The sequence below is a fragment of the Astatotilapia calliptera genome, chromosome 15, assembly GCF_964374335.1.
Source record: "Astatotilapia calliptera chromosome 15, fAstCal68.1, whole genome shotgun sequence".
NCBI lineage: Eukaryota > Metazoa > Chordata > Actinopteri > Cichliformes > Cichlidae > Astatotilapia > Astatotilapia calliptera.
In genome coordinates this window covers 25,117,067-25,141,038 of record NC_137436.1, presented here as the reverse complement: position 1 = coordinate 25,141,038, position 23,972 = coordinate 25,117,067, and the positions used below count along the sequence as shown (strand labels likewise).

Genomic DNA, 23,972 nt, shown 5'->3' with positions numbered 1-23,972 from the left:
ATAGAGCCTGCAGTGCTCTCTATCCATCACGTTCTATTAAATTGAAGACAACTGATCTCCAGAACTGTGCAGGTCACACTAGAGCAGTCTTTGTTTGTGTTGTCTTGTACAGCTTTCAGTGTGATTGGTAACATGTTTAAATACAATCCTTAAGACTTAAATATTGTAAATTAAAGTTGTCTAATAGGTTTTTTTTGTTTTTTTTTGTTTTGTTTTCATTTTTGCCAACATGCCTTCCACAGTCCAGCGAGCCTGATTCACACAACGAGTTGGAAATTTCCACTGTGGAGCCAGAGTTTGACAAACTCTGGCCGGCAGTTTCCCTCACCCCCATGGAGAAGGAAAATGCCCTGGAGATCCTGCTTGACCCAACAGCAGTCCCAGATGATGATGCGACAGCAGTGACCAGTGGGGTGGCAGAGGGCAGCGATCAACTCCCAGGCTCGGAGGACGTTACTGATGAGTCGATTTATGTGAGTGAACCCGGGCCAGTAAAGGAAGAGGGGAAGGGAGAAGAATTGCTGATCATTACACATGAGATTGAAACCATTCATCATGATGAAACCGGTAAACTTGTGCGAGACTACATTCCCACCCCTCCTGCACTTCTTGAGCTGGAGACAGATGCTCCCTACGTCAGTTTGTCTCCTAACCTGATACCAGAGGGAGAACTGAGTCCTGTTGGTGACGACAGAGAAGTTCCTAGATTGGACACTGTTCAGATTACCCCAACCGCTAATATTATATTCACTACAATTCCGGCTGCAAAGGAGGCGCCTGATGTTAGACTCCCCATCACAACAGTCTCCGCCATAACAGACCAGCCACCCACAAAGCCAACAGTGATACTTCATGAAGACGAAGAAGAAAATGCTCTTCCAGAGGAAGAAGAGGAGGTACATTTGGGTGTCTCTAAAACCCACGATGCTGGTGATATTTCAGAAACAAAGGATGTTTCAGAGTTGGAAAATGAAAAGGGCCTGCTCAAACCAGAAAGTGGGTTGGCAGTTGAACCTGATGAAGAATCGCTCAAAGTTTTGCAGGCAACTGTTGAAGTTTCAGAGACAGTTGAAGGAATATCTGAAGTTTCAGAGTCAGCCAAAGAAGTATCTGATGTTTCAGAGACAGTCAAAGAATCATCTGAAGTTTCAGAGACAGTCAAAGAATCATCTGAAGTTTCAGAGACAGTCAAAGAAGTATCTGATGTTTCAGAGACAGTCAAAGAATCATCTGAAGTTTCAGAGACAGTCAAAGAATCATCTGAAGTTTCAGAGACAGTCAAAGAAGTATCTGAAGTTTCAGAGACAGTCAAAGAATCAGCTGATGTGTTTAAACTAAAAGAAGTAGTAGCTGAAATTTCCAAGGTAGATGAACTTCAAGAACCTAACAAACTAGGAGCAACTGTTGCAGACCCTGATGAAAAAGTAGCTGAAGTATCAGTTGAAAAAGAAGTACATGGGGTTTCTGAACCAGAAAAAGAAGTGCCTGAAGTTTTAGAGCCAGACCAAGAAGTAGCTGAGGTTTCGAAACCACACAGAGAAGTGCCTGAAGTTTCAAATTTAGAAAAAGAAGTATATGAGGTTTTTGAAAGGGATAATGAAGTGCCTGAAGTTTCAGAGCCAGTAAAAGAGGTAACTGTAGTCTCAGAGCCAGGTCATGAAGTAGCCGAGGCCTCAAAACCAAATCAAGAAGTATCTGGGCCTTTGGAGCCAGATCAAGAAGTACTTGCGCCTTCAAAGCCAGGTCAAGAAATACCTGCGCCTTCAGAGCCAGGTCAAGAAGTACCTGCGCTTTCGGAGCCAGGACAAGAAGTACCTGCGCCTTCTGAGCCAGGTCAAGAAGTACCTGCGCCTTCTGAGCCAGGTCACGAAATACCTGCGCCTTCTGAGCCAGGTCAAGAAGTACCTGCGCCTTCTGAGCCAGGTCAAGAAGTACCTGCGCCTTCTGAGCCAGGTCAAGAAGTACCTGCGCCTTCTGAGCCAGGTCAAGAAATACCTGCGCCTTCAGAGCCAGGTCAAGAAGTACCTGCACTTTCGGAGCCAGGTAAAGAAGTACCTGCACCTTCAGAGCCAGGTCAAGAAATACCTGCGCCTTCAGAGCCAGGTCAAGAAATACCTGCACTTTCGGAGCCAGGTCAAGAAATACCTGCGCCTTCTGAGCCAGGTCAAGAAATACCTGCACTCTCTGAGCCAGTTCAAGAAGTACCTGCACTTTCGGAGCCAGGTCAAGAAGTACCTGCACCTTCAGAGCCAGGTCAAGAAATACCTGCGCCTTCAGAGCCAGGTCAAGAAATACCTGCACTTTCGGAGCCAGGTCAAGAAATACCTGCGCCTTCTGAGCCAGGTCAAGAAATACCTGCGCCCTCTGAGCCAGTTCAAGAAGTACCTGCGCCTTCAGAGCCAGTTCAAGAAGTACCTGCACTTTCGGAGCCAGGTCAAGAAGTACCTGCGCCTTCAGAGCCAGTTCAAGAAGTACCTGCGCCTTCAGAGCCAGGTCAAGAAGTACCTGAAGTTTCTGAAGTAGATAATGAAGTGCCTGAAGTTTCAGAGCCAGCTGAAACCTCAGAGCCAGGTCACAAAGTAGCTGAAAATGCAAAACCAGACACAAAAGTGCCTGTAGACTCAGAGCCAGGGGAAGAGTTTATAGTAGAATCTCAAGAAGTTGCTGTTTCAGAGCCAGAAAAAGTAATTACAGAAGTAATTACTACTCTAGGTATTGAAGAGAAGGACCTTGAATTTTCAGAGCCCAAGGCAGAAGCAGAAGAAAGCACCGTCAAAGATCTGACAGAAGAAGCACTGCATGAACAGCCCAGTGTTTTACAACCAGAAGAGGAAAAAGCAAAAATTACAGAAGAGATTAAAAAAATGGACGAAAATGTAATTCCAAATTTGCAGCCTGAGCCAAATGTGGGGGGTGTTAAAGAACCAGAGGAAGAGTCACAACTCACAGGTGTAGAAGATGTTTCAGAACCAAAAGGAGAGGGGGTTGATGCCACAGGATCAGAAAAACTAGTGCCAGAGGCCTCTGAACCTGAAGCAAAAGTAATTCAGGAAAAGCCAGCAGATGTGAAACCAGCAGAAGAAGAGGTTTCTGAGGGTCCAGCACGAGATGATAAAGATGTCGAAAGAAAGGAGGAAGAGGTTTTGCGGGTAGAAAAAGTTAAATCTCCAGCAGAAGAAACTGCAGAACCAGAAACTGCACCGACAAGGGAAACCCAAGTGCCCAAAGTAACAGAAATGGCACCTGTGGAAGTTGGGACTGCAGAATCAGAAAAGGAGCAAGAAGAAGTACCAGAACCGACTGAGTCGGTGGTAGAGATGAAAAAGGTACCATACGAACCATTACCTGGGAAAGAATCAGAAGTACTGGATGTAACTGAGGTCCCACTACCACAATCTGAAGAAGTCGTGGAACAAGTGAAGGTTGCTGAAAGCCCAAAACCAAAAGAAGCTTCTCAACCGGTCAAAGGCAAAGCTGACAGTTTACCACCAGAGGAAAAGCTACCAGAAGTCTCAGAGCCAGAATCTAAAGAAGAGGTAATAGAGGAAGTCCAACAATCAGAAGGGGAGCATCTTCATGGCCTAGAATCGGATCCAGGTGAGGGGGTAGTAGAGATGTTAGAACCAGAACCTAAAATAGATGCCACTGAGCCACCTGCCGAATCAATTAAAATCCTGCCCTCCTTGGATGGTGTGGACAACCTTCCTTTTGGAGAGGATGCTGTTCAGGTCATTGAAGATAAAAACCTCCTGTATCCTGTCAGAACTGACTATCATCACCCAGCAGAGGAGCATAATTTACCCGTCATACCAGTCCAGCCTTCCAGCGAAGATGTAGGCCAACCTGACCATGACTATCCCATCATTGATCATTTTTACAACGAGGAGGATGTAGAGAGTGTAGACGTTCAGGTGGAGCATGAAGTCAATTCCACCACAATGACAGAAACGACAAAAGGCAATTCACACTTGGAGACGATCTCTCATATCACAGGTGAGCAGGTGTGAAGAGCAGTGTTGGGGTTGTTATTCAAAAAAGTACTTTATTACACATAATTTTTTACTTTCCTTAAAAGTAATGCAGTACTTAATTACTCGCCGGAGAAATCAGTTCGCTTCACTACACTACACTACACTACTTGTTACATTACTTAAGTGTTTCTTTTGTAAAACCTATAAAGAGTATAATATATGGGCGAATTACAGTAATTATAAATGAGATGGAAGTGAGATGATTACATGTTTTCTGATGGATTGATTATATAATTTTAGAGCCGTGTACAAACCAAAATGTGATCTCCCTACATTTCAGTGCAGACTGTGCAATGTGTCTGTGCTGCATGAAAAGTTGTGGGTTATTTTTTGATTATTAAAGACTCCATCAGATGGATCTTTTCTGTAAGATTTTATCTTAGTGCAGAAGTGAGGATTCTGCATTAGCTGTATGAATTTATTATGTATGTATACAGGCACATTTTGGTAATTTGTTGAAATCCTTTGTGTGCACTCATGACTTAATTAATCCTTTTTGCCTGAAATTTCAAAGTGGCAGCTGCAGACACAACAGGCACATCAGAAGCCACTAAAGAGTTGCCAGAGGAGACACAAAAAAGTAATTTATCCCCAGAAACAGACATCAGTGTGACAGCACCACCAGCTTCAGACTCACTGCCTACACCTCCGGCAGCTTCTGTCGATGTTTCTGAAGTGTTTTTACCCGTCCCAACAATTGACTCTGGACTCTTTGAGGTAGCAGAGGAATCTGAAGTCCCCATTGTTACTGAGTCTCCTGAGGGTGATAGCGCTGAGCCGGAGGTGGAGTCAGAGCAAAGCGAGCCACCTGTCGTCATTATTGATGAAGACTTAGGAGGCTACATAAAAAAAGAAGGCGGAAGCCCCACCACCCCGCCGGATGCTACCGAAGACATGGTGGAAGAAGCTGTGCAGGACCTGGCTGTGGAGCTGGATCAAACCAGCGTGGTGGCCACAGACCCAAATGAGCTCCTGGAAAAGGGAGAAGAGGGGAGCGGCTTCCTGTCTGTGCAGGAGGAACACAGGACCATTGTCACCACGGCCACACCTCCACTGAGATACCTAACCACTCCCACCATGACCACGGCCAGCCACGGCCGGGAGCTGGTGGTGTTCTTCAGCCTGCGCGTCACCAACATGGACTTCTCTGAGGACCTCTTCAACAAGACTTCACCTGAGTACAGGTCCCTGGAGAACACCTTCTTAGACGTGGTGAGTTGGAATGCAACCTGCATCCTTCTTTAGGGTTCTTTATTCTGCTGGTTTGTCTGGTTTAAAGAGTCATTATGTGTTGTTTGCAAAACTGTCACACCTCTTTGAATATATCAGCAATCACCAGTTAGTGGATTACAGCTGTTTAAGTAAAAATATATTTAAAGTTTTACGTACTGCAGCATTTCTCAAACTGTGGGACATGAGCCGCTGCAGGTGGGGCGTCGATAACCAGCTGAAAAATACAAATGGATGGAAAATTAATAAAACTGTGGGTAAACCTGAGGGTACTGCTAACCTTGGGCCTTTGCTTTTCTTAATGACTGATAAAACATGTTCAATGTGCTGTGTAAACTTGGATGAACTAGCTACGATGATGCAGAGCTGACAGCAGCTAGCCCTGTCGGCACCAGCCTGTCTGTGAAAGTGGCCACGGCAATATTAATGCATAGCTTTAAACCTCGATGTAACTCAAACAGGAGAGTTGAATAAAAGGTTTTCTCCACTACTGTTGTTCTGAAGGAGGAAACCATCCATAGAGGTCAAAACAGTTTTTTGTATTAATTCAATTCAATTTTATTTATATAGCGCCAAATCACAACAAAAGTCGCCTCAAGGCGCTTTATATTGTACAGTAGATACATAATCATATGACCCCCTATGAGCAAGCACTTTGGTGACAGTGGGAAGGAAAAACTCCCTTTTAACAGGAAGAAACCTCCAGCAGAACCAGGCTCAGGGAGGGGCGGCCATCTGCTGCGACCGGTTGGGGTGGAAGAAGGAAAACAGGATAAAAGACATGCTGTGGAAGAGAGACAGAGATTAATAACAGATATGATTCAATGCAGAGAGGTCTGTTAATACATAGTGAGTGAGAAAGGTGACTGCAAAGGAAAAACTCAATGCATCATTGAGACTCTGAAGGTTTTTATCTCAGCTGTAAAGTTGGACATTTTAACATATTAACATATTTTAACATATTATCCATCAGTCTATGGAGACTGACTCACTTTTGGAGCCTCATGTGGAAACTAGAGGTACTGCAGGTATTGGCACTAATGCATTCATTTGCATGTCATGTCTGCAGGTTTTTTTAATGTGTGATTTTAGAGTGTTAAATGACACAGACTATAAAGTTCAAGGTTTTATGTGACATTAATGTTCTGGAGTGTGATAGATTTAGATTTAGCTGCTGTACCTGACATATCCGTTTACTCTGGGTATTTTTCCTCGTTAAACGTGGGTCCATAGATATTTTCTTCTCTTTGGCAGAGCCGATATATTTGGTTTATATCACCACATTAAAAAAAGAAGAAGCAATTATCCAATTCTAAAATCGAAAACTGAGCACTTGCTGAATGCAGAAAAATTCAAACTGTTTAATATTTGGGAGAGCATCACATCATGAAGCTGTAGCCTGAGAGCTGAGGGGAGCTACAGACTCGGATCATAATCATGTGTGGCTCCATCAGCACCAGAGACTCCTTTCATGTCATTTCATACATTATTATAAGAGGAGAGGAGAACAAATTCCCCAAACTGAGACCTAATTGGAGCTGGTTTCATCCCGCTTTGATGCCAATGAGCAATTTTTCCTTCTTTGATTAAAATATTCATATTAATAGGGATATTTAGAGTGTATCGACACAGTGCCTGGTGAGTGCGATACCTCATACTTCTATGACTTGATGGGTAAAACAGAAAGCCAGACACAATTAATAACACAAGCTCTGTTTTCATTCCGAGTTCTCCTGGAGCCCTCAGCGTCGGAGCTGCAGGTTGTTGCGCAGTGAATGGATATGTTTTGATGTTTTGGATGAAGTGAGAGAATAATTTCAAGCTCAGGCAGGTACAATACAGCCCTTATTTCTCTCTGAACAATGACTCTGCTGGATTAATGAGGCAGGAAGAACACGCCGGGGGAATATAATGGTAAATGGATGATGCAGGTGCGAGTCCTCTGCCTGAAATACTAATCTAAAGATGAAACGTGCCTCCTACTTACTGCAGTTTTATTTGCAGATTATTGCCTGCCGTCAGTGTCCTTCAGCTGAGATTTCAGATCAAATAATGTCTGAAGAAGTGGGAGCTCTATCTGGATTTCTTAGCATTCAGACAGTTTTATCAACCTTAACTCTCTGCATGGCGCTCACATCTTTCTTTACCTTTCTTATTTTTCTCATTTGGATCCATCAATGATTAACACTCTACCCTAAACTAATTCCTGCTGCAAATGTACATTTTGGTGACCGTTACGTACTGACGTTTCAAAGTATTGAGTTCAAGCCTGGAGGCATTTACATACTAATATGGAGCTGCAGCAAGTGATGTTTGTGCAGCAGCCAATTAGAATCCAGAGCTAAAAACGGCTCAGTGTAACTAAAGGTGCAAATATTTCACATAAGCTTGAGTGACTATTCAAATACTCAGCAGTCATAAACATACCTTTCATTGATGAGTAAGCACTTCCTGCAGACTTTTCACATTAAAAGCCTTACAGGAACAGCAGCCTGCGAGCTGAGGCTTTTAATGAGTGTCAGTGATTTACAATGTTTGAAAGAGTGGCAAAGGTGAATAGACTGGAGTTACTGTTCTTTTTTGTTTAATTGGGAAACTTGGAAGGAAACCATTGAGTCTGCAGAAATGCTGAGTTTGCATTATCAGCAATATCGGCTAATTAAAAGAGGGGCAGGCAGGAAAATGGAGAGATCTGGGTAATATATGAGTCAAAAAACACAGAAAAGCTTTTTATTTGTGTTTAACTCGAGGAATTGAACCAGCAGCCTTTAAGTCGTCTCCTCTGTGTCCTCGCTCTGCTGCTGGCGGTGAAAAATTAATTCAAGCCCTGCAAGACGCAGTAATTATCACATGAATAGAAATACAGACTCAGGCCGACAGATACTGCCTGGTAAAGAAAGTACTTTAAATCCTTTTGGGGACCAACGTTTTCTGAATAGATTTTACTCTTCATCTGCTGAACAGTTTAAACTGCATCAATAGAGGTAATTATGTCCGGTCAATGCAAATTAGAGAAACAAAACTGTCGAGTGTTTCTATTTGTTCTCTTTTAGTTTGACTCTGCAGATCGTGTGTGTGTGTGTGCGCGTGCGTGCGTGCGTGCGTGCGTGTGTGTGTTGAACTTCATTTTCAGGGATACTAATTTGTCGGCACAGTGTCTCATTTAAGGTGAGGATGCTCTCAAAAAAACTCAATGACAGGAGGAATACATGAAGAGGAGTGATGACTGAAACGAAGTGCGCTGCTTTACTGCATCTCCTCCGTAAACAGCATAATCACATCAGTGGCACTCGCTGCCAGCGGCACTTATAAATGTACTTATTATTTCCGGACACATTTTACACGCACATGCAAAAAGGACCATAAATATTTGTGTAATGAAGGAAGAAACAAGCATGTTCGGTAAACTGGACTTGTGGGGATTTAACCCGACTTTAAAGAGTAAAACCTCTTTTTTCTACCAGTGATATATCACTGTCTCTCTCTCATGGGTTCAATTTAAGGTCGAAAAATATTTGTTTTAAACTGAAATTTATGATATAATAATAATCACGATGATAAAAATACATTTTAAAAATTCGTAAAAAAGTTTAAATTGATGAATGAGGAAAAATATTTAGAATCACTGATAGAGACTAAAGTAAACTTTGTAAACTCATCGCATAGATAATCAATTCGGTTTGATTATATAACACCAAATCACTGATGACAGTGGGAAGGAAAAACTTCCTTTTAACAGGAAGAATCTGCGGCTATCTGCTGTGTGGGGAGGAAGACAGAACAGGCTGTTCCTTTCTTTGAGGCAACGCGATCAACACCAAACAGAAGACACTTAGGTCACTGCATTTCTAAAGGTTCTCAAAAACAGTAAGATGTGAACAAATAAGATAGTCAGCTCCAAGTATATGCCTCCCTTCAACACCGCCGCTGTTAGCTGTACTATAAATAATAGAAGCGATTGCTGTCTGGTTGATAACAGATGGAAAGCAGCTCGTCGGGCTAAATGTGGTGAAAGCCATTCTTCTCTTTTTATGAGGTGGATGCTTTTTGTGCGGATCTTTTACAAATAAATGCACGAGAGGAAACAGCTTCCAGTACAGATGTTCATACTAATGCAAAGTTATTGAATAAACCATGTTACATGTAAAAATTTACATGTAATTTCTATAATTAATTGCACCAAAGGATCGACTTTAAAGTGAATTGAAGATAAATGGGATTGAAGAAGAAGTACTGACTTAAACTGAAGGGAGAAAAGAACAGGGCTGTAATCCTATTAAGAAGAATAAGCCAATCAATTTGGGGCACAAAAACTGGGATTTAACTAGAAAAAACCCGGATAAATCCTCTGATTACTTTCTGGTTTGAAGACACAGTTCATCCATATCACATTAAAGTTTAAAATTATGACTTTAATCTTTCCTTTCTGTGTCTGCTGACAGCGGATTGACTCAAACAGTGGGATGGTTTCTTCCTCAGAGAGATGTTTGTGTGATTTAAAAGGCGTTCTGTATTCTTTGCAGCTTCTGAATTACAATATAAATCTTCAGTGTGAGTTCAGGCATTGCAAGAATTTCTCGAGCAGGAGGAGGAAACGTAGATGAATGTATTGATTTGTAGAAAGAAATTCCAGACATTCACACAAAACTCTGGATAAAATCAGACTGGGTGCATCAATTCAGCCAAGGCTTTGACTTCATGGGCATAAAAGATGTGAGTTATGTGAGCAGAGAGGCATCAAGTTATTTATGAATTCACTCAGTTTAGACAGAATTCATGATGAGACAGTTTAATCGGCCCAAACTACATTTACATCAATTTTCTTCTGTTTTTCCTTCAGTTTTGTTTTGTGCAGATTCTCCAAAGAGCTCAGAGAAAATGTGTAATTTTCCCTTTGTGTGTGTGTGTGTGTGTGTGTGTGTGTGTGTGTGTGTGTGTGTGTGTGTGTACTTGGTTGTTAATATCAAATTATATCAAACAGTCAGACTCCCCTATGGCCTACGCGTCACTCTCTGCTTCTTCTTCTTCTGCAGCTGCTGCCGTTCCTGCAGGCCAACCTGACGGGCTTCAAAAAACTGGAGATCCTCAACTTCAGGAAGGGCAGCGTGGTCGTCAACAGCAAGATGAAGTTCACCAAGTCAGTGCCGTACAACATCACCGAGGCGGTCCACTGCATCCTGGAGGAGTTTTGCACCGCTGCCGCCAAGAAGCTGCACATCCAGATTGACACCCACTCTCTGGACATCGAACCAGGTGCGTGAAACGCTACCGGGTTTGCAGGTGTCCTGAGCTTTCTCTGCCCCAAACCGAACTGAATGTGAACTCCGGTCTGCTGCTCATGTACACCAGCCGGGCCTAAAATTGTGAGCAGTGACAGGTGAGGTGAATAACAGTGATTATTTCTTCACCTGTTAGCAGGTGGGAGCAAGTCAACATTTTGTTCTCAAAGTTGATTTGTTAGAAGCAGGTAAAATGAGCGAATGTAAGGATTGCCATCACAGTTTGACAAGGGCCGAGCTGTTCAGAGTGTCTCTACACCTGCAGCTCTCGTTGGGTGTTCCCGGTATGCAGGGGTCAGTATCTATCAAAGTGGTCCAAGGAACGAACAGTTGTCATGGGCGGCTGAGGCTCACTGATGCATGTGGGGAACGAAGCCCGGCCCGTGTGGCTACTTTAGCTCAAATTGCAAAAAACGTTTAAGCTGGTTCTGATAGAAAGCTGTCAGAATACACAGAACATCTGGCACTACAGACAGCGAGGGTTCCCACACTGACCCCATCCACCGTGTTCTGCTGGGAAACCTTGGGTCCTGCCAACACATGGACGTCACTTTGACATGTAACATCTACCTTAGCGGTGTTGCAGACCATGTACACCCTTTCATGGAAACAGTACTCCCTGATGGCTGTGTCTTTCATCAGGATAATGCGAGGTGCCACAAACCAGAAATAGTTCAGGAACAATTTGAGGTGTTGACTTGGCTTCCAGATTTCTCAGATCTCAGTCCAATCGAGCATCTGTGGGATATTCTGGACAAACAAGTCCCATCCATGGAGCCCCCACCTCGCAGCTTAGAGGACTTAAAGGATCTGTCGCTTACATCTGGGTGTAGATCCCACGGCACACCTTCAGGAGTAGAGTGGAGTGCATGCCTCAACGGGTCCGTAGCAGTTTATAAAATAGAGTAATATAACACAGGAAGACAGTTTGTTTTGGCTGATGTTAGCAGTGATTAAAGCAAGCTCTGGCTCAGTGCTGATTCTACTGTTGTTCAACTGAATATCTAAGAGTCCTTTTTGCATGCAATGGTGTTTTTATTCCTTAACATGAAAGATTAAAAAGCCAACATGCCGTTTCTTTTGTTAGCTGCAGTGCGGTGGTGTTTTATGATGTCAGGATTTCTTTTTATGTATGAGATATAAACAGGCATCTTAGAATAATTCACATTTGTTGTATCAGCAGCGCTCCTCTGCATGCAGTTCACACTCTAAAAGCTTTGTGATGTAATATTCTCCACAGATGAGTCTGAGGCAGGGAGCAGAGATCACAAACATTCAAACAGACTTGGTAATTAGGTCTATATGTCAAATCCAACGGCACACGGTGGGATCGTAGAGAACATTATAGGGCCCGAATAATGGTGATGAAGATGAGAAGTGAGCTGCTGAGAGGAGAAGTGCTGCTGCAACATCTTCTGTCTCGAGGCGAGCGTGTGTGTGTTTCAGCAAAATCCTGATTGGGAATCAGGTTTTTGCTGAAACACTTGTGTTTGTTGTGAACAAAGCTGCAGAAGCTGTGTGATTTTTATCACATCGGTATGGACCAACATCTCTGAGGAGTGTTCCCCAGCAAGGGATACCTAATAAAGTGGCTGGCAAGACTAGATTTTGAACTAAAAGAGGCTATAAAGCACTACATACACTGTAAAAACAAAGGTAAATGCAGGTTTATAAAACCTTAAATTCTCTTGTAGTTGATTTGAGGGTTACAAGCAATCTCCCAAAAACTGTGCAGCGATATGTTTGATAGATTCCTCAAACCTGCCAGTTACACAGTCTAAGAAAAGTAGTAAGAGGGACATTTTACATACACAGATTAAATATGGCTATTTATTCCAAGTCATGATGTAAAATCAGCTGTTTCTGTTCCAGCTGGCATACACTGATAAATATTAGAGATGGACCGATCCGATATTACGTATCGGTCCGATACTGACCTAAATTACTGGATCGGATATCGGAGAAAAATAAAAAATGTAATCCGATCCATTAAATATCACGAAAGCATCTCACAAAACTTGCAACACGCCGTAACTCACCTCAGAACGTTAGCACGTCGGAGCAGTATGCATCACGTGATAGAGCGGCTGTGGCATGCGGGACCTGTCGGTGGTCTGGATAGCATTTGGAGCTTCGCTAGCAACCCGGCATTTCATCTCCGACAAAGTTATCCCGAGAGAAGTAAAGCAAGTGTGTAAGTCCATCTCTGAATGTTTGTAAAGCATTCCTGCATTAAGCTTAACAAGCGACTGCCTCTTCTTGCTGCTACTTCAATCATGAAACTGCTTAACGATCAGCTGATCGGCTTTTCTGTCATGAGTCTGTCTCTCTTGTTTGTTTTTGGCCCACTTTGCACCAGAAAGAGGAAACCAGCGGCTGAACAACAGCAGCACGTTTAAGCTTGATCAGCTGTTGTTAGAATGTATTTAATATTACTTTCTACTCGAGGATCTTTTTCTACGTAGCTGACGCTGGTAACTGTGCAGGGGCGGATCTAGCAAAGTTTAGCCAGGGGGGCCGATAGGGCATTAACAGGGAAAAGGGGGCACAAAGACATACTTTTCTTTCTTATTCTCATTTAAAATGTCTAGCTTTTAATTATTTAATATTTATCTGAATCTTACACCCAAAGTTTTAATCTGATGTAAAATGTATAGAAGTCCATTATTGTATATAGTAACTGTTAAGTCTAATATACCCTAGTAAGCTATAGTACTTTTTCCTTTGGGAAGGTACCATCTGTGCAGTCTGCAATTTTGTTGAAGAAAGATGTTGAATCTATTTAATATTTCTTGAAAAATAATTGATTTCTGTGCATTTTTTTTCACACTGCATCAAATTAAGGTTGATTACGTCGATTAAGCATCATGAGGTGTAGCGTGGGGGGGTGGTTCCCTATTTTTTATTTATTTATTTTTGTTGTTGCTGGGAGTTGGAACCCTATTAGTTAGGTTGCTTAATATTTATGCTAAGTACTCTTTAAAATACCAGAATAGGGAGGATGGTGTAGGTTTAAGTTTATTAGATTGATCAGTATTGCTGAACTATGAAATTTTTTTTTTTTTGCATACAGGTATAACAGAATAGCTTTAGTGTAGTTGTTGTTTTAAACTTGAGTATGAACTTATACAAAATGCAGCAAGATATTTAAAAAACAGTTTTGTTGATTAAAAAACACTATATCGGATTCATATCGGTATTGGCAGATATCCAAATTTATGATATCGGTATCGGACATAAAAAAGTGGTATCGTGCCATCTCTAATAAATATACAGTATAAATAAACAGGAACTCTCCAGGACACGAAGGCTGTAGACCCCCAGCAGAAGCCCTGATTCAAACACACATACTTGCTGATGTATGTTTGGATTACAGATACTGACCACGTGCTGTGGCTTCACAACATGATGTACTTCTCATCCGTGACACCCTGCACACATGCTAATTTCCCCGGAGTGAATCTGACGTTTAGTCTCGGAGGCCGGCTAAACCTTACATTTCAGTGCAGAGCAGGAGGAGAGGATCTCATTAAAATCAAACACTCCTGAGCACCTCCCGGAGAGAGGAGGGTGGTTAGAGGAAGGCGCGGGAAACTCCTCCTGAATACTAATGTGTGTCCACGTTTTTCTGCCTTCCTCTCCTTGCAGCTGATCAGGCCGATCCCTGCAAGTTCCAGGCCTGCGGTGAGTTTTCTCGCTGCGTGGTGAACGCCTGGACGAAGGAGGCGGAGTGTCAGTGCCAGTTGGGCTTCGTGTCAGTGGACGGTCTGCCCTGCCAGAGCCTGTGTGTCCTCCAGCCGAACTACTGCCAAGGAGGAGAGTGCCGCATAGTTCCCGGATACGGAGCCGTGTGCAGGTAAATGACGATGTATGCGGACTGTGTATCAGCAGGTCCACAGTTTGGTCTATAAAGTGTTACAAAGAACACAGAGCAGAAATCACAAAATTTATTATTTCTATAATTTTACAGTAAACGCAACCACATCATCAGCATATAATGGCAGTCTCAGTCTGTCCCTCCATATTACTTATTACACTGATATGCAGAACTCTAGAGACAAAGAGTTAACTCAAAAAGCACATGAGATGAGGGACTTTCAAAATAAGACAGGAAGTAACAGAACACAGGAACAAAAACAGCGTCCCAAACATTTTGTTGGGGGGTTGTTTAAAGAAAAAAGGAGTTAAACAAAACTGAAGGAAGCAAATAAATGAATGAAATCAAATAAAACATTAGGTTAAAGCTAATAATAGGTTTTAATACAAAAAAAGACTGCAAATAAAAACAACAAACTGAAAAAACAGGAAGAAACATTCACGGTGGACAGGACATCTCAGACTCAGCGAATGAAAACAGGACGAGTGTTAAATAGGATTTCAAACGGTCGATTGCTGAACTTTGTGCAGGTTGGCAGATTATTTGAGAGGCTGTGGAGTCGATTCATGGAGGGCAAATTTCATTGATAGCCAGTGCAGTGACCACTGCGTGATGTGTAGGAGCTGAATTGTGATTACTGAGTGGATTTGGACAAACTGAACATAAACGGGTCACCGCAGTTCAACTGAGAAGTCATTAAAGGGCCGTTAAAGTTAAAACCAGCTGCAGTTTTGTAAAAGCTGACCTTCACGACTGATTTGACTGTTAAAAATACGATTTTTACAACATTCAGCTGAACAACAGAACAGGAACACAGACCATGGGCAGCACGTGTTTCAGTTTTGGAGTGATGGTGAGGCAGAATTTAAATCTCAGGACCGGGGTTTGCAAACAGGTACAGCGGGAAAGTCAGCGTTCAGTCATTTCAAAGTCCCGGCTGCAGGAATGTGGGAACAATCATTTCAGAGTGATAATGTGTGACTGTCTTATCCTCACTCAGACTGAGCTGCCATTCTTTGAGCCGCTGGATTCAAACCGAGAGCCATAATTTTCATTACAGATGTATAATTTTTATCAGAGGGAGCTGGAGCCTGCCGGTGTATAATGTGATTTTCTGCTTTCTTTTTTTAAGTGGAATCGTTCTTTTTGTAAAGGGTCGTGATGCCTCGAGTTTAAGCTGTTCTCTGCAGCCTTCTTTAACTTTCTCTGTTAAAAGTAGAAAGTTATTCAGGTATTTTTTAACAACCTCAGCTTGGGGTTAACGCAGGGTAACCTTAAGCATGCAAAACAGAGGACTGAAGCCAAATTATACTCAATAAAATATGAGACAGGAATTAAACATACAATTAAACAGTGTTAGCAATCACCTCAATCGTAAACTGTGTCACTAAAATACACTGAACAAAAATATAAACGCAAGACTTTTGTTTTTGCTCCCATTCCCCATGGGATGGACGTAGAGACCTAAAATTCATTCCAGATACACAATATAACCATCCCTCCCAAACAGTGGTCACAAATCAGTCCAAATGTGTGGTAGTGGGCACATCTGCTATATTGAGATAATCCATCCCACCTCACAGGTGTGCCACATCAGGATGCTGATCTGACATCATGAGTAGTGCACAGGTGTACCTCAGACTGCCCACAACAAAAGGCCACCCTGGAATGTGCAGTTTTGTCTCACAGCAAAATGCCACAGATGCCACAAGCAATGAGGGAGCGTGCAATTGGCATGCTGACAGCAGGAATGTCAACCAGATCTGTCGCCCGTGCATTGAATGTTCATTTCTCAACCATAAGCCGTCTCCACAGGCGTTTCAGAGAATATGGCAGCACATCCAACCGGCCTCACAACCGCAGACCTCGTGTAACCACACCAGCCCAGGACCTCCACATCCAGCAGGTTCACCTCCAAGATCGTCTGAGACCAGCCACCCAGACAGCTGCTGGAACAATTGGTTTGCACAACCAAACAATTTCTGCACAAACTGTCAGAAACCGTCTCAGGGACGCTCAACTGCATGCCCGTCGTCCTCATCGGGGTCTTGACCTGACTCCAGCTCGTCGCCGTAACAGACTTGTGTGGGCAAATGCTCACATTCGATGGCGTCTGGCACGTTGGAGAGGTGTGCGCTTCACGGATGAATCATGGTTCACATTGTTCAGGGCAGATGGCAGCTGAGAATGTCCCAGTTCTTGCATGGCCAGCATACTCACCGGACATGTCACCCATTGAGCATGTTCGGGATGTGCTTGACCGGCGTATACGACAGCGTGTACCAGTTCCCACGAATATCCAACAACCTCGCACAGCCATTGAAGTGGAGTGGACCAACATTCCACAGGCCACAATTGACAATCTGATAGACTCCATGCGACGATGTGTTGCACTGCATGAGGCAAATGGTGGTCACACCAGATACTGACCGGTTCTGGGTCCTCAGACCCCCAATAGCGCAAAAAAATGCACATTCCAGGGTGGCCTTTTGTTGTGGGCAGTCTGAGGTACACCTGTGCACTACTCATGATGTCAGATCAGCATCCTGATGTGGCACACCTGTGAGGTGGGATGGATTATCTCAATATAGCAGACGTGCCCACTACCACACATTTGGACTGATTTGTGACCACTGTTTGGGAGGGATGGTTATATTGTGTATCTGGAATGAATTTTAGGTCTCTACGTCCATCCCATGGGGAATGGGAGCAAAAACAAAAGTCTTGCGTTTATATTTTTGTTCAGTGTAGAATAAATATGAAATCTGATTAGTAAACATCCATTGTTTAACCACTTATAGCCTGTCACAGCTGTCACAGGGAGAAGGGTAAGGTGAGGCGTCTGTGGAGAGAAAGTGAACACTTTCATCTTTTAAAGTGAAAAAGTCCACATGTGGAGGCTGGAGGGGACACAGAGTCATACTCATACACAGATTTTCATGCTTCATTTGGATTTTTTTATAACGCATGAAGCTTTTAATTGCCAATAAGTTACTCGGTTAGGTTGGTATGCATGCAAACTCCTCCCACAAAGGCCTCAGCGGGCCAGCGGATTCAAATCCAGAACCTTTTTGCTGTTAGGCAACTGTGCCACCCAAATATACCAACCAGGGGCGATCGTGGCTCAAGAGTTGGGCGTTCGCCTTGTAATCGGAAGGTTGCCGGTTCGAGCCCCGGCTTGGACAGTCTCGGTCGTTGTGTCCTTGGGCAAGACACTTCACCCGTTGCCTACTGGTGGTGGTCAGAGGGCCCGGTGGCGCCAGTGTCCGGCAGCCTCGCCTCTGTCAGTGCGCCCCAGGGTGGCTGTGGCTACAATGTAGCTTGCCATCACCAGTGTGTGAATGTGTGCGTGAATGGGTGGATGACTGGATATGTAAAGCGCTTTGGGGTCCTTAGGGACTAGAAAAGCGCTATATAAATACAGGCCATTTACCATTTAACCAAAAAAATCCTTATCTGTCTATCTGATTCAGACTGTCCCAGGAGCCCACTGAGCTCCTGATCCAATCTGGGATCAGGAACTCAGGAACCAATCCAATCTTCTCTAGCAAGAAGCGATAAGGAGAGCGCGGCGGTCCGTGTCCATCTCCTGCAGAACCATTCCCTATTTGGGGGTTTGTGTTGCCGTGCCTCTCCAGATCACCCGTTGTCACTTTGATTTGCACTAAAACACCTGAAATGGATCAAGAAGATAAACTCTGGAGGCTGACACAGACTGAAGCCATGATATAACTACCAGCCACTCACGTGACTGCAGGAAAGTGAGCGTATAGAGACATCTATGGTGAGAGAAGAAGGGTGGAGCCTCTTTTTCTTCTTCTGTCGCTTTGTGGTGTAACAGCTACTTTGCTTTCACTCTTCTGTCCAGTTCATCCCAAACCAGCTCAATGGGGTTAAAGCCTGGAGACTGTGGCCACTTCGTGTTTTTAAGCTTACTATCTTGTTCTTTTTTCCTGAGGTAATTCTGCCATAGCTTGGACTTGGGTCATTATCTTGCTGTAGGATGAATCCTTGACCAACTACGTGCATACCAGAGGCTATTGCATAGTGCTGCAGAATGCTGTGGGAGCCGTTTTGCTTCATGGCGCCTCTCACTCTGTACAAGTCACCCACCCTGGATCCAGCAAAACAGCCCCAGACCATCACACTTCCTCCTCCATGTTTGCCAGTTAATGCCACACACTGTGAAACCATCCTTTCACCTACTCAACGGCGCACAAAGATCCTGCGTTACAAACTGAACATTTCAAATTTTGATTCCGCCTTCCAGTCTTCAGTCGTCCAATGGCAGCGTTTCATGACCCAGCCAAGCCTCTTTGTAATATTCTGACGTCTTAGCGATGGCTTTCTTGCTGCAACTCGTCCTGTAAAACCTGCAGCAAGAAGTCTCCTCTTCACAGTTGAAACTGAGACTTGCTACGACCACTATTAAGCTGTGCTTGAAGCTGTTATCCTGTTAGCCGCCTATCATGCAAGCTGTTAACTCCCAGAAACGTGTCCCATGATTCAGCTGTGGCTTTGGGTCTGCCAGACCTTATCCTGTCAGTTTGCCCCGGTTTCTGAGTGCCTTTTGATAGTGAAGAAAACTACTGTCACCTTAACTTTCTTTGCAATTTCTCTGTAGGAAATACAAAGTGCTACGTACATTTCATTGAAACTTGTGGTGCATGGTTGAACTTAGTACATCTGAAGCGTAACCGCCAGCTGTTAGCTGCTGTGATGAGTTTTAAATCGTGGCAGGATGATGTCGGCTGTCCACAGACGCCTTTGAAGAATAGTTCCTTTCCTTAAGCACTTAAAAGCTTCATTAATATCGTGTTTCATTAACTGTCAGCTCACATGCAGATTTTTTATTACATTATGAACGTTTAACTAAATTAAAAGTTATCCTCGGGTCTGTTAATAAACTGCACTGCAGGGAGCGGCGACGGTTTTAAATCTGAGACATTTAGAGACAGACAGGGTGAGATAATGGCTGGAAAGACTTTTTTCTCAACTCTTATGGAAACTTTGAAGGAAATCTGACGACGCTCTGCTTGGTTTTTTTAATTGTATTTAATCCAATAACACCAAACATCTGTCTGCTGAAACAAACAGACTCAGTAACAGCAGCTGCTCTCTGCGCTTTTATCAATATTTGTTCAGGACTAATTTTACTGCTGTTTAATCCACGTTTGGTGTGTGTGTGTGTGTGTGTGTGTGTGTGTGTGTGTGTGTGTGTGTGTGTGTGTGTGTGTGTGTGTGTGTGTGTGTGTGTGTGTGTGTATAAAGATGATTTTCTGAGTTTTGGTAAGTTTGGCAGTCTTCGAGATGTAACGTAGTGCCGTAATCATCCTAAAGATTAACTGTGTCTGATGCTTTGGTTTATAGCAAAATGTTGCTTAGAACTGAGATCGTGATTTTGGTAACGCCTGCTCCTTATTTCTGGTTTTGAAAACTGTCAGAGAAAAAAAGAAAAATCTTTGCACATGTGGTTCATCAAACAGATGGATATGAGATGGACAAACAGATCCAACGCTGCAAAGAAAATTGATTTAATGTTTTGGTTTCTTTTTGTGGGTTTTGTCACTTTGTGACTGAGGGATTGATCGTGCGATTGATATTTTTCAGTTTCTTGTCACTTTAATGGTCAAATGATGGAAAAATTGCCCCAAATAGCTTTAATGTGCCTCTGAATTCAGACTGACCATGCTTGTATGAAGTAATATCTTTGTGCACAGCCTTTAGCGGTCTTCTGCTCTGCTGTGGTGTTTATCCTCCTTCTCTCTGTCTGATCCGTCCCTCCATCATCCAGCCCCTCACCACTGTAAATCAATGCTAAGTTGATTTTTAACGGAGAGAAAGCGTTTTTTCTTTTATTAACCACCTGCAGAGAGTCGCTGCCGCTCAACTGCCAGAAAAATCTAATTTCAGCACCGTTATATGCCAGCACCTCGCCTCCTGACACACAGCACCTCAGAGATTCTCACGCTCAAACGTCGATTTTCCATCAGCTCAACCTTTGCACAGATAGTTTTGGGTCTGCATTGTTTCACCTGTCAGACAGCACAAACTTCATTTTCTGGATCTGCAGTGGTGAGACATTAGAGAAACCACAAAAGCGTAAAACACGTATTAAAACGCCATCGTTACAGCTTCTGTGTCCACAGATTAACAGGCAGGAGATCCACAGCTCTGAGCTTCTAGACTGAGGACTTCGTTTATTGTTCGTTGGAGAAAAACACAAGAAAACTAAGAAGTGTGGTGTATTAGGGGCTAATCCTTTGTGATCTCCTTTGAATTCATCTTGTTAAGCGTTGTTGTAAAATCCTGACCTACACGAAACCCAGTTGTTAAAAACTTAAGCAGGAAAATAAGGGACAGCACAGCAGCTAATTTGAGTATCATAATTGGAGGTTCAGACTAAAAACGGAAGTTTCTTGTTCCTCAAAATACCAAATAAACAAATAAGTAAATACAGTGCTTTTGGAGGATATGGTTAACAGCTCTCTTGCTTCCACCTTGACCAGCTCAAGACTTTTGCACAGAACTCAAAACAAGTGACAACATATTTCCACATTCTTTTGATCTTTTTTTATTTCTGCATTTACTCTTCGACCTTCCTGACCACGTCGTGATCACCAAACTTGGGGTGGGTTAAGATTAGCAGCCCAAAAGAGCAGCTCCAAAACAAATTCCCGTTTTCTTTACGATTCCATCAGAAACAGCAACAGCGTGCGGACAGCTGCACCAACGGTACTCATAGCGACGGCCCACATACCTCTGCAGGAGAGGAGGGCTATGTTTACCAAGTAACTGAATATGAATAATGAAAAGTTTCATCAATCAGAAGAAAAAGAGCATTTTTGGGGGCACAGGAATTTATATTTGGATGGTGCTTGGAAACTATTTTGATTTCCTTTATTATCTCGGGGGATTTCTTGTCTCTTTGTAGGCAGCGGACAGCAGAGAGATTAGAGGAAATGTGAGGAGGAGGAGGAGAGATGGTTTCCAGGGACACACAAATACACGGTCAGCATCTTAGCCCAGTGATCCACAACCAGGGGTATTTGTTCTGTAACTGCCAACGGCTTCTAGGAAAGAGTGAAGCAGCAGTACTAATTGGATAAATGTGATATTTCTGCATTTTATAAATAAGTAAACACAGTTCAGGCTTGAATGCTCGTGCCCACAAATGACAGGTGAAGTGCAGAAAGATGTGCACCTGAAGCAAAGTCTGACATCTGATTTTCTTACATTTAGTCGATGACCCGAATGTCTTCATTTGCATTCGGAGCCGAGGACACGGACGTGATTTTTCCCTGAACCGGAGCTGCGGTTTGTGGTTTTGTTTAACATGAATATTTGATTGGCCCGATTGGCCCGAGCAGCAGAAAGAAACCGCTGCCGGTTTCCTCCCGAAACGCTCTTCCGTCTTGGGGGATTGAGGGGGTGGCGGTCGACTTAGATTTGCCACGTTTCATTAACACTGAACCCTGTTAGGTCTAATCCAGCGTCCAGACCGGCCGAGAGAGGACAAAGAAACCAAAAACAGCCGTAAACACCGAACACCACCTGGCAGGTTAGTACCGCGGCGCTGCACATTCCTTTTAATCTCATTTGGCTGCCTGACAGCACAGAGAGCTGGCAGCAGTGAAATCATTTTGTGTAAGTTAAACGCTTTCTAATGAAAAGACTCCCCGAAAAGGCACACAGGGAACGACTCCGAGGAGTCCCATTTCTTTTTCCTACAAAGCTGTGCAGGTTTTCTTTGGCACCTTGCTCTCCATGTGGCCCTGATACTCCAGGTCACGTTTCTTTAATCCTGCTCGCTGGCTGGCTCAGACTTGTTTTAGTTGGGTGTTTGCCCGGGTGAGTGCAGGTGTAACAGACTGGTTTTAGTGTCTAGGCGTACAACCATGTGTGGTTTTCTAATATGCGGTTTAAAGGGTGAAGCTGGGGAAGGTGGAGGTTTTAGTTCCACGCAGGGTGAATCTTCAGTTGATATTTCAAAAAAAATTTTCCTCAGTAATGTGTTTTTATCTGCTGCAAACTCGCACTGGGTGACTTTACCTACCAACCTGGCACAAATAAATGCTAATGTAGTGTTTTAAAGCAGATATTGTGAAGTTATTTGAATTGCACAGTTTAAAAAAGAGTGACTTTGGAGCACTAAAAATAAGACAGTTTGTGTTGCAGAGCATCAGCCTGTGTGTAATTTCTGTAGTTAAATTGGATAATTGTGCACAGAGGCCCAAACCGTTTTTTTGTAGCAGGCTCTAAATGCATTTATTTCTGCTCTAACGTGAAACATTTTAACATCAAAGTCTATGGGGACCGACTCCTATCTGGAGCGAGCCTTAAATGGACATTAGAGGAAGTAATGGAGCAAAGGAGAGCTGTCGCTTCATAGTAAGAAAGATCTCACTTTAAATCCTGCCTTTCTTTGTGGTTCCTGCGTTGGTGGGTTCTCTACAGAAGACCAGCTGAGTTGATGAAGGGCTTATGAAAACAGATCCTAATACTGGTTCATGCATTAAAAAAAATAGGTTTTTGCTAAATAAAAAGGTTATTGATTGATTTGTCTCTCCAGCTTAGCTTTGAGATTTGCGGCTAATAGACTTAAATTAGTTTATGTTAGCTAACTAGTGACAGAACCGATAACTCAGAGGAAAATGAGGGACTAAACCTAAACTCAGTCCAAGGGGATCACCTTTGAGTTGCTCCTGGCTGTAACAATGAGTTTTATGTTAACAAACCAAAGATATTCTTTACACTTTCACTCTCTCTGTCTTTAGCAGTAAAGGAGTCATCATTGTTTGGACTGGTTCTTATATAGCGCTTTTCTACTCTGTCCGAGCACTCAAAGCGCTTTATACAGCTAATTCATTCACCCAATCACAGCCATTCACACAAGCACTTCTAAGCTTAAGTGCTAAGTATCTAACATTCATACACATTCACACTCCGATGGATGCATCGGAGAGCAACATGGGGTTAGTATCTTGCCCAAGGATATTTGGCATGCAGACTGGAGCAGCCTGGGATCGAACCACAGACCTTCTGGTTAGTGGCTGATCCGCTCTGCGAACTGAGCTACAGCCAGCTGCACTAAAAATCCACCTGTTAGCTGTAATGTTCAGGTTTGTAAAGCATTTTATAGATGAATGAATGAATGAATGAATGAGAACAATGTTGAAGTTCATGAAAATTACACATTCAGAGCCTTTGAGTCTTATTCAGTTATCGGTCCATTAAATGGCTCTGAGCGGAACCTACCAACAAACCAACCCGGTGACATTCTGTACTTAAAAATTAAAAACTATAACTTTAAAAAAGGGTGGAGTGCCCACTCTGGGTCAGGGACAAGACCCTGCCCCAAGTGGAGGAGTTTAAGTATCTCGGGGTCTTGTTCACAAGTGATGGGAGAAGGGAGCCGGAGATCGACAGACGGATTGGTGCAGCGGCTGCAGCGATGCGGATGCTGTACCGGTCTGTTGTGGTGAGGAGAGAGCTGAGCGTAAAAGTGAAGCTCTCGATTTACGCCCCTACCCTCACCTATGGCCACGAGCTGTG

The 23,972-nt window shown here is 43.3% G+C and overlaps 1 protein-coding gene across 1 annotated transcript in view; it reads left to right on the top strand.

The window, feature by feature from the left end:
• Positions 1-23,972, top strand: part of LOC113037600 (uncharacterized) — a 64,889-nt gene that overhangs the window by 31,066 nt on the left and 9,851 nt on the right. Inside the window, exons 12-15 of the mRNA XM_080289814.1 lie at positions 243-3,993; positions 4,546-5,243; positions 10,295-10,514; positions 14,189-14,396. Of these exons, the coding sequence (XP_080145940.1) occupies positions 243-3,993; positions 4,546-5,243; positions 10,295-10,514; positions 14,189-14,396 (4,877 nt within the window). The remainder of the gene's footprint in view (positions 1-242; positions 3,994-4,545; positions 5,244-10,294; positions 10,515-14,188; positions 14,397-23,972) is intronic.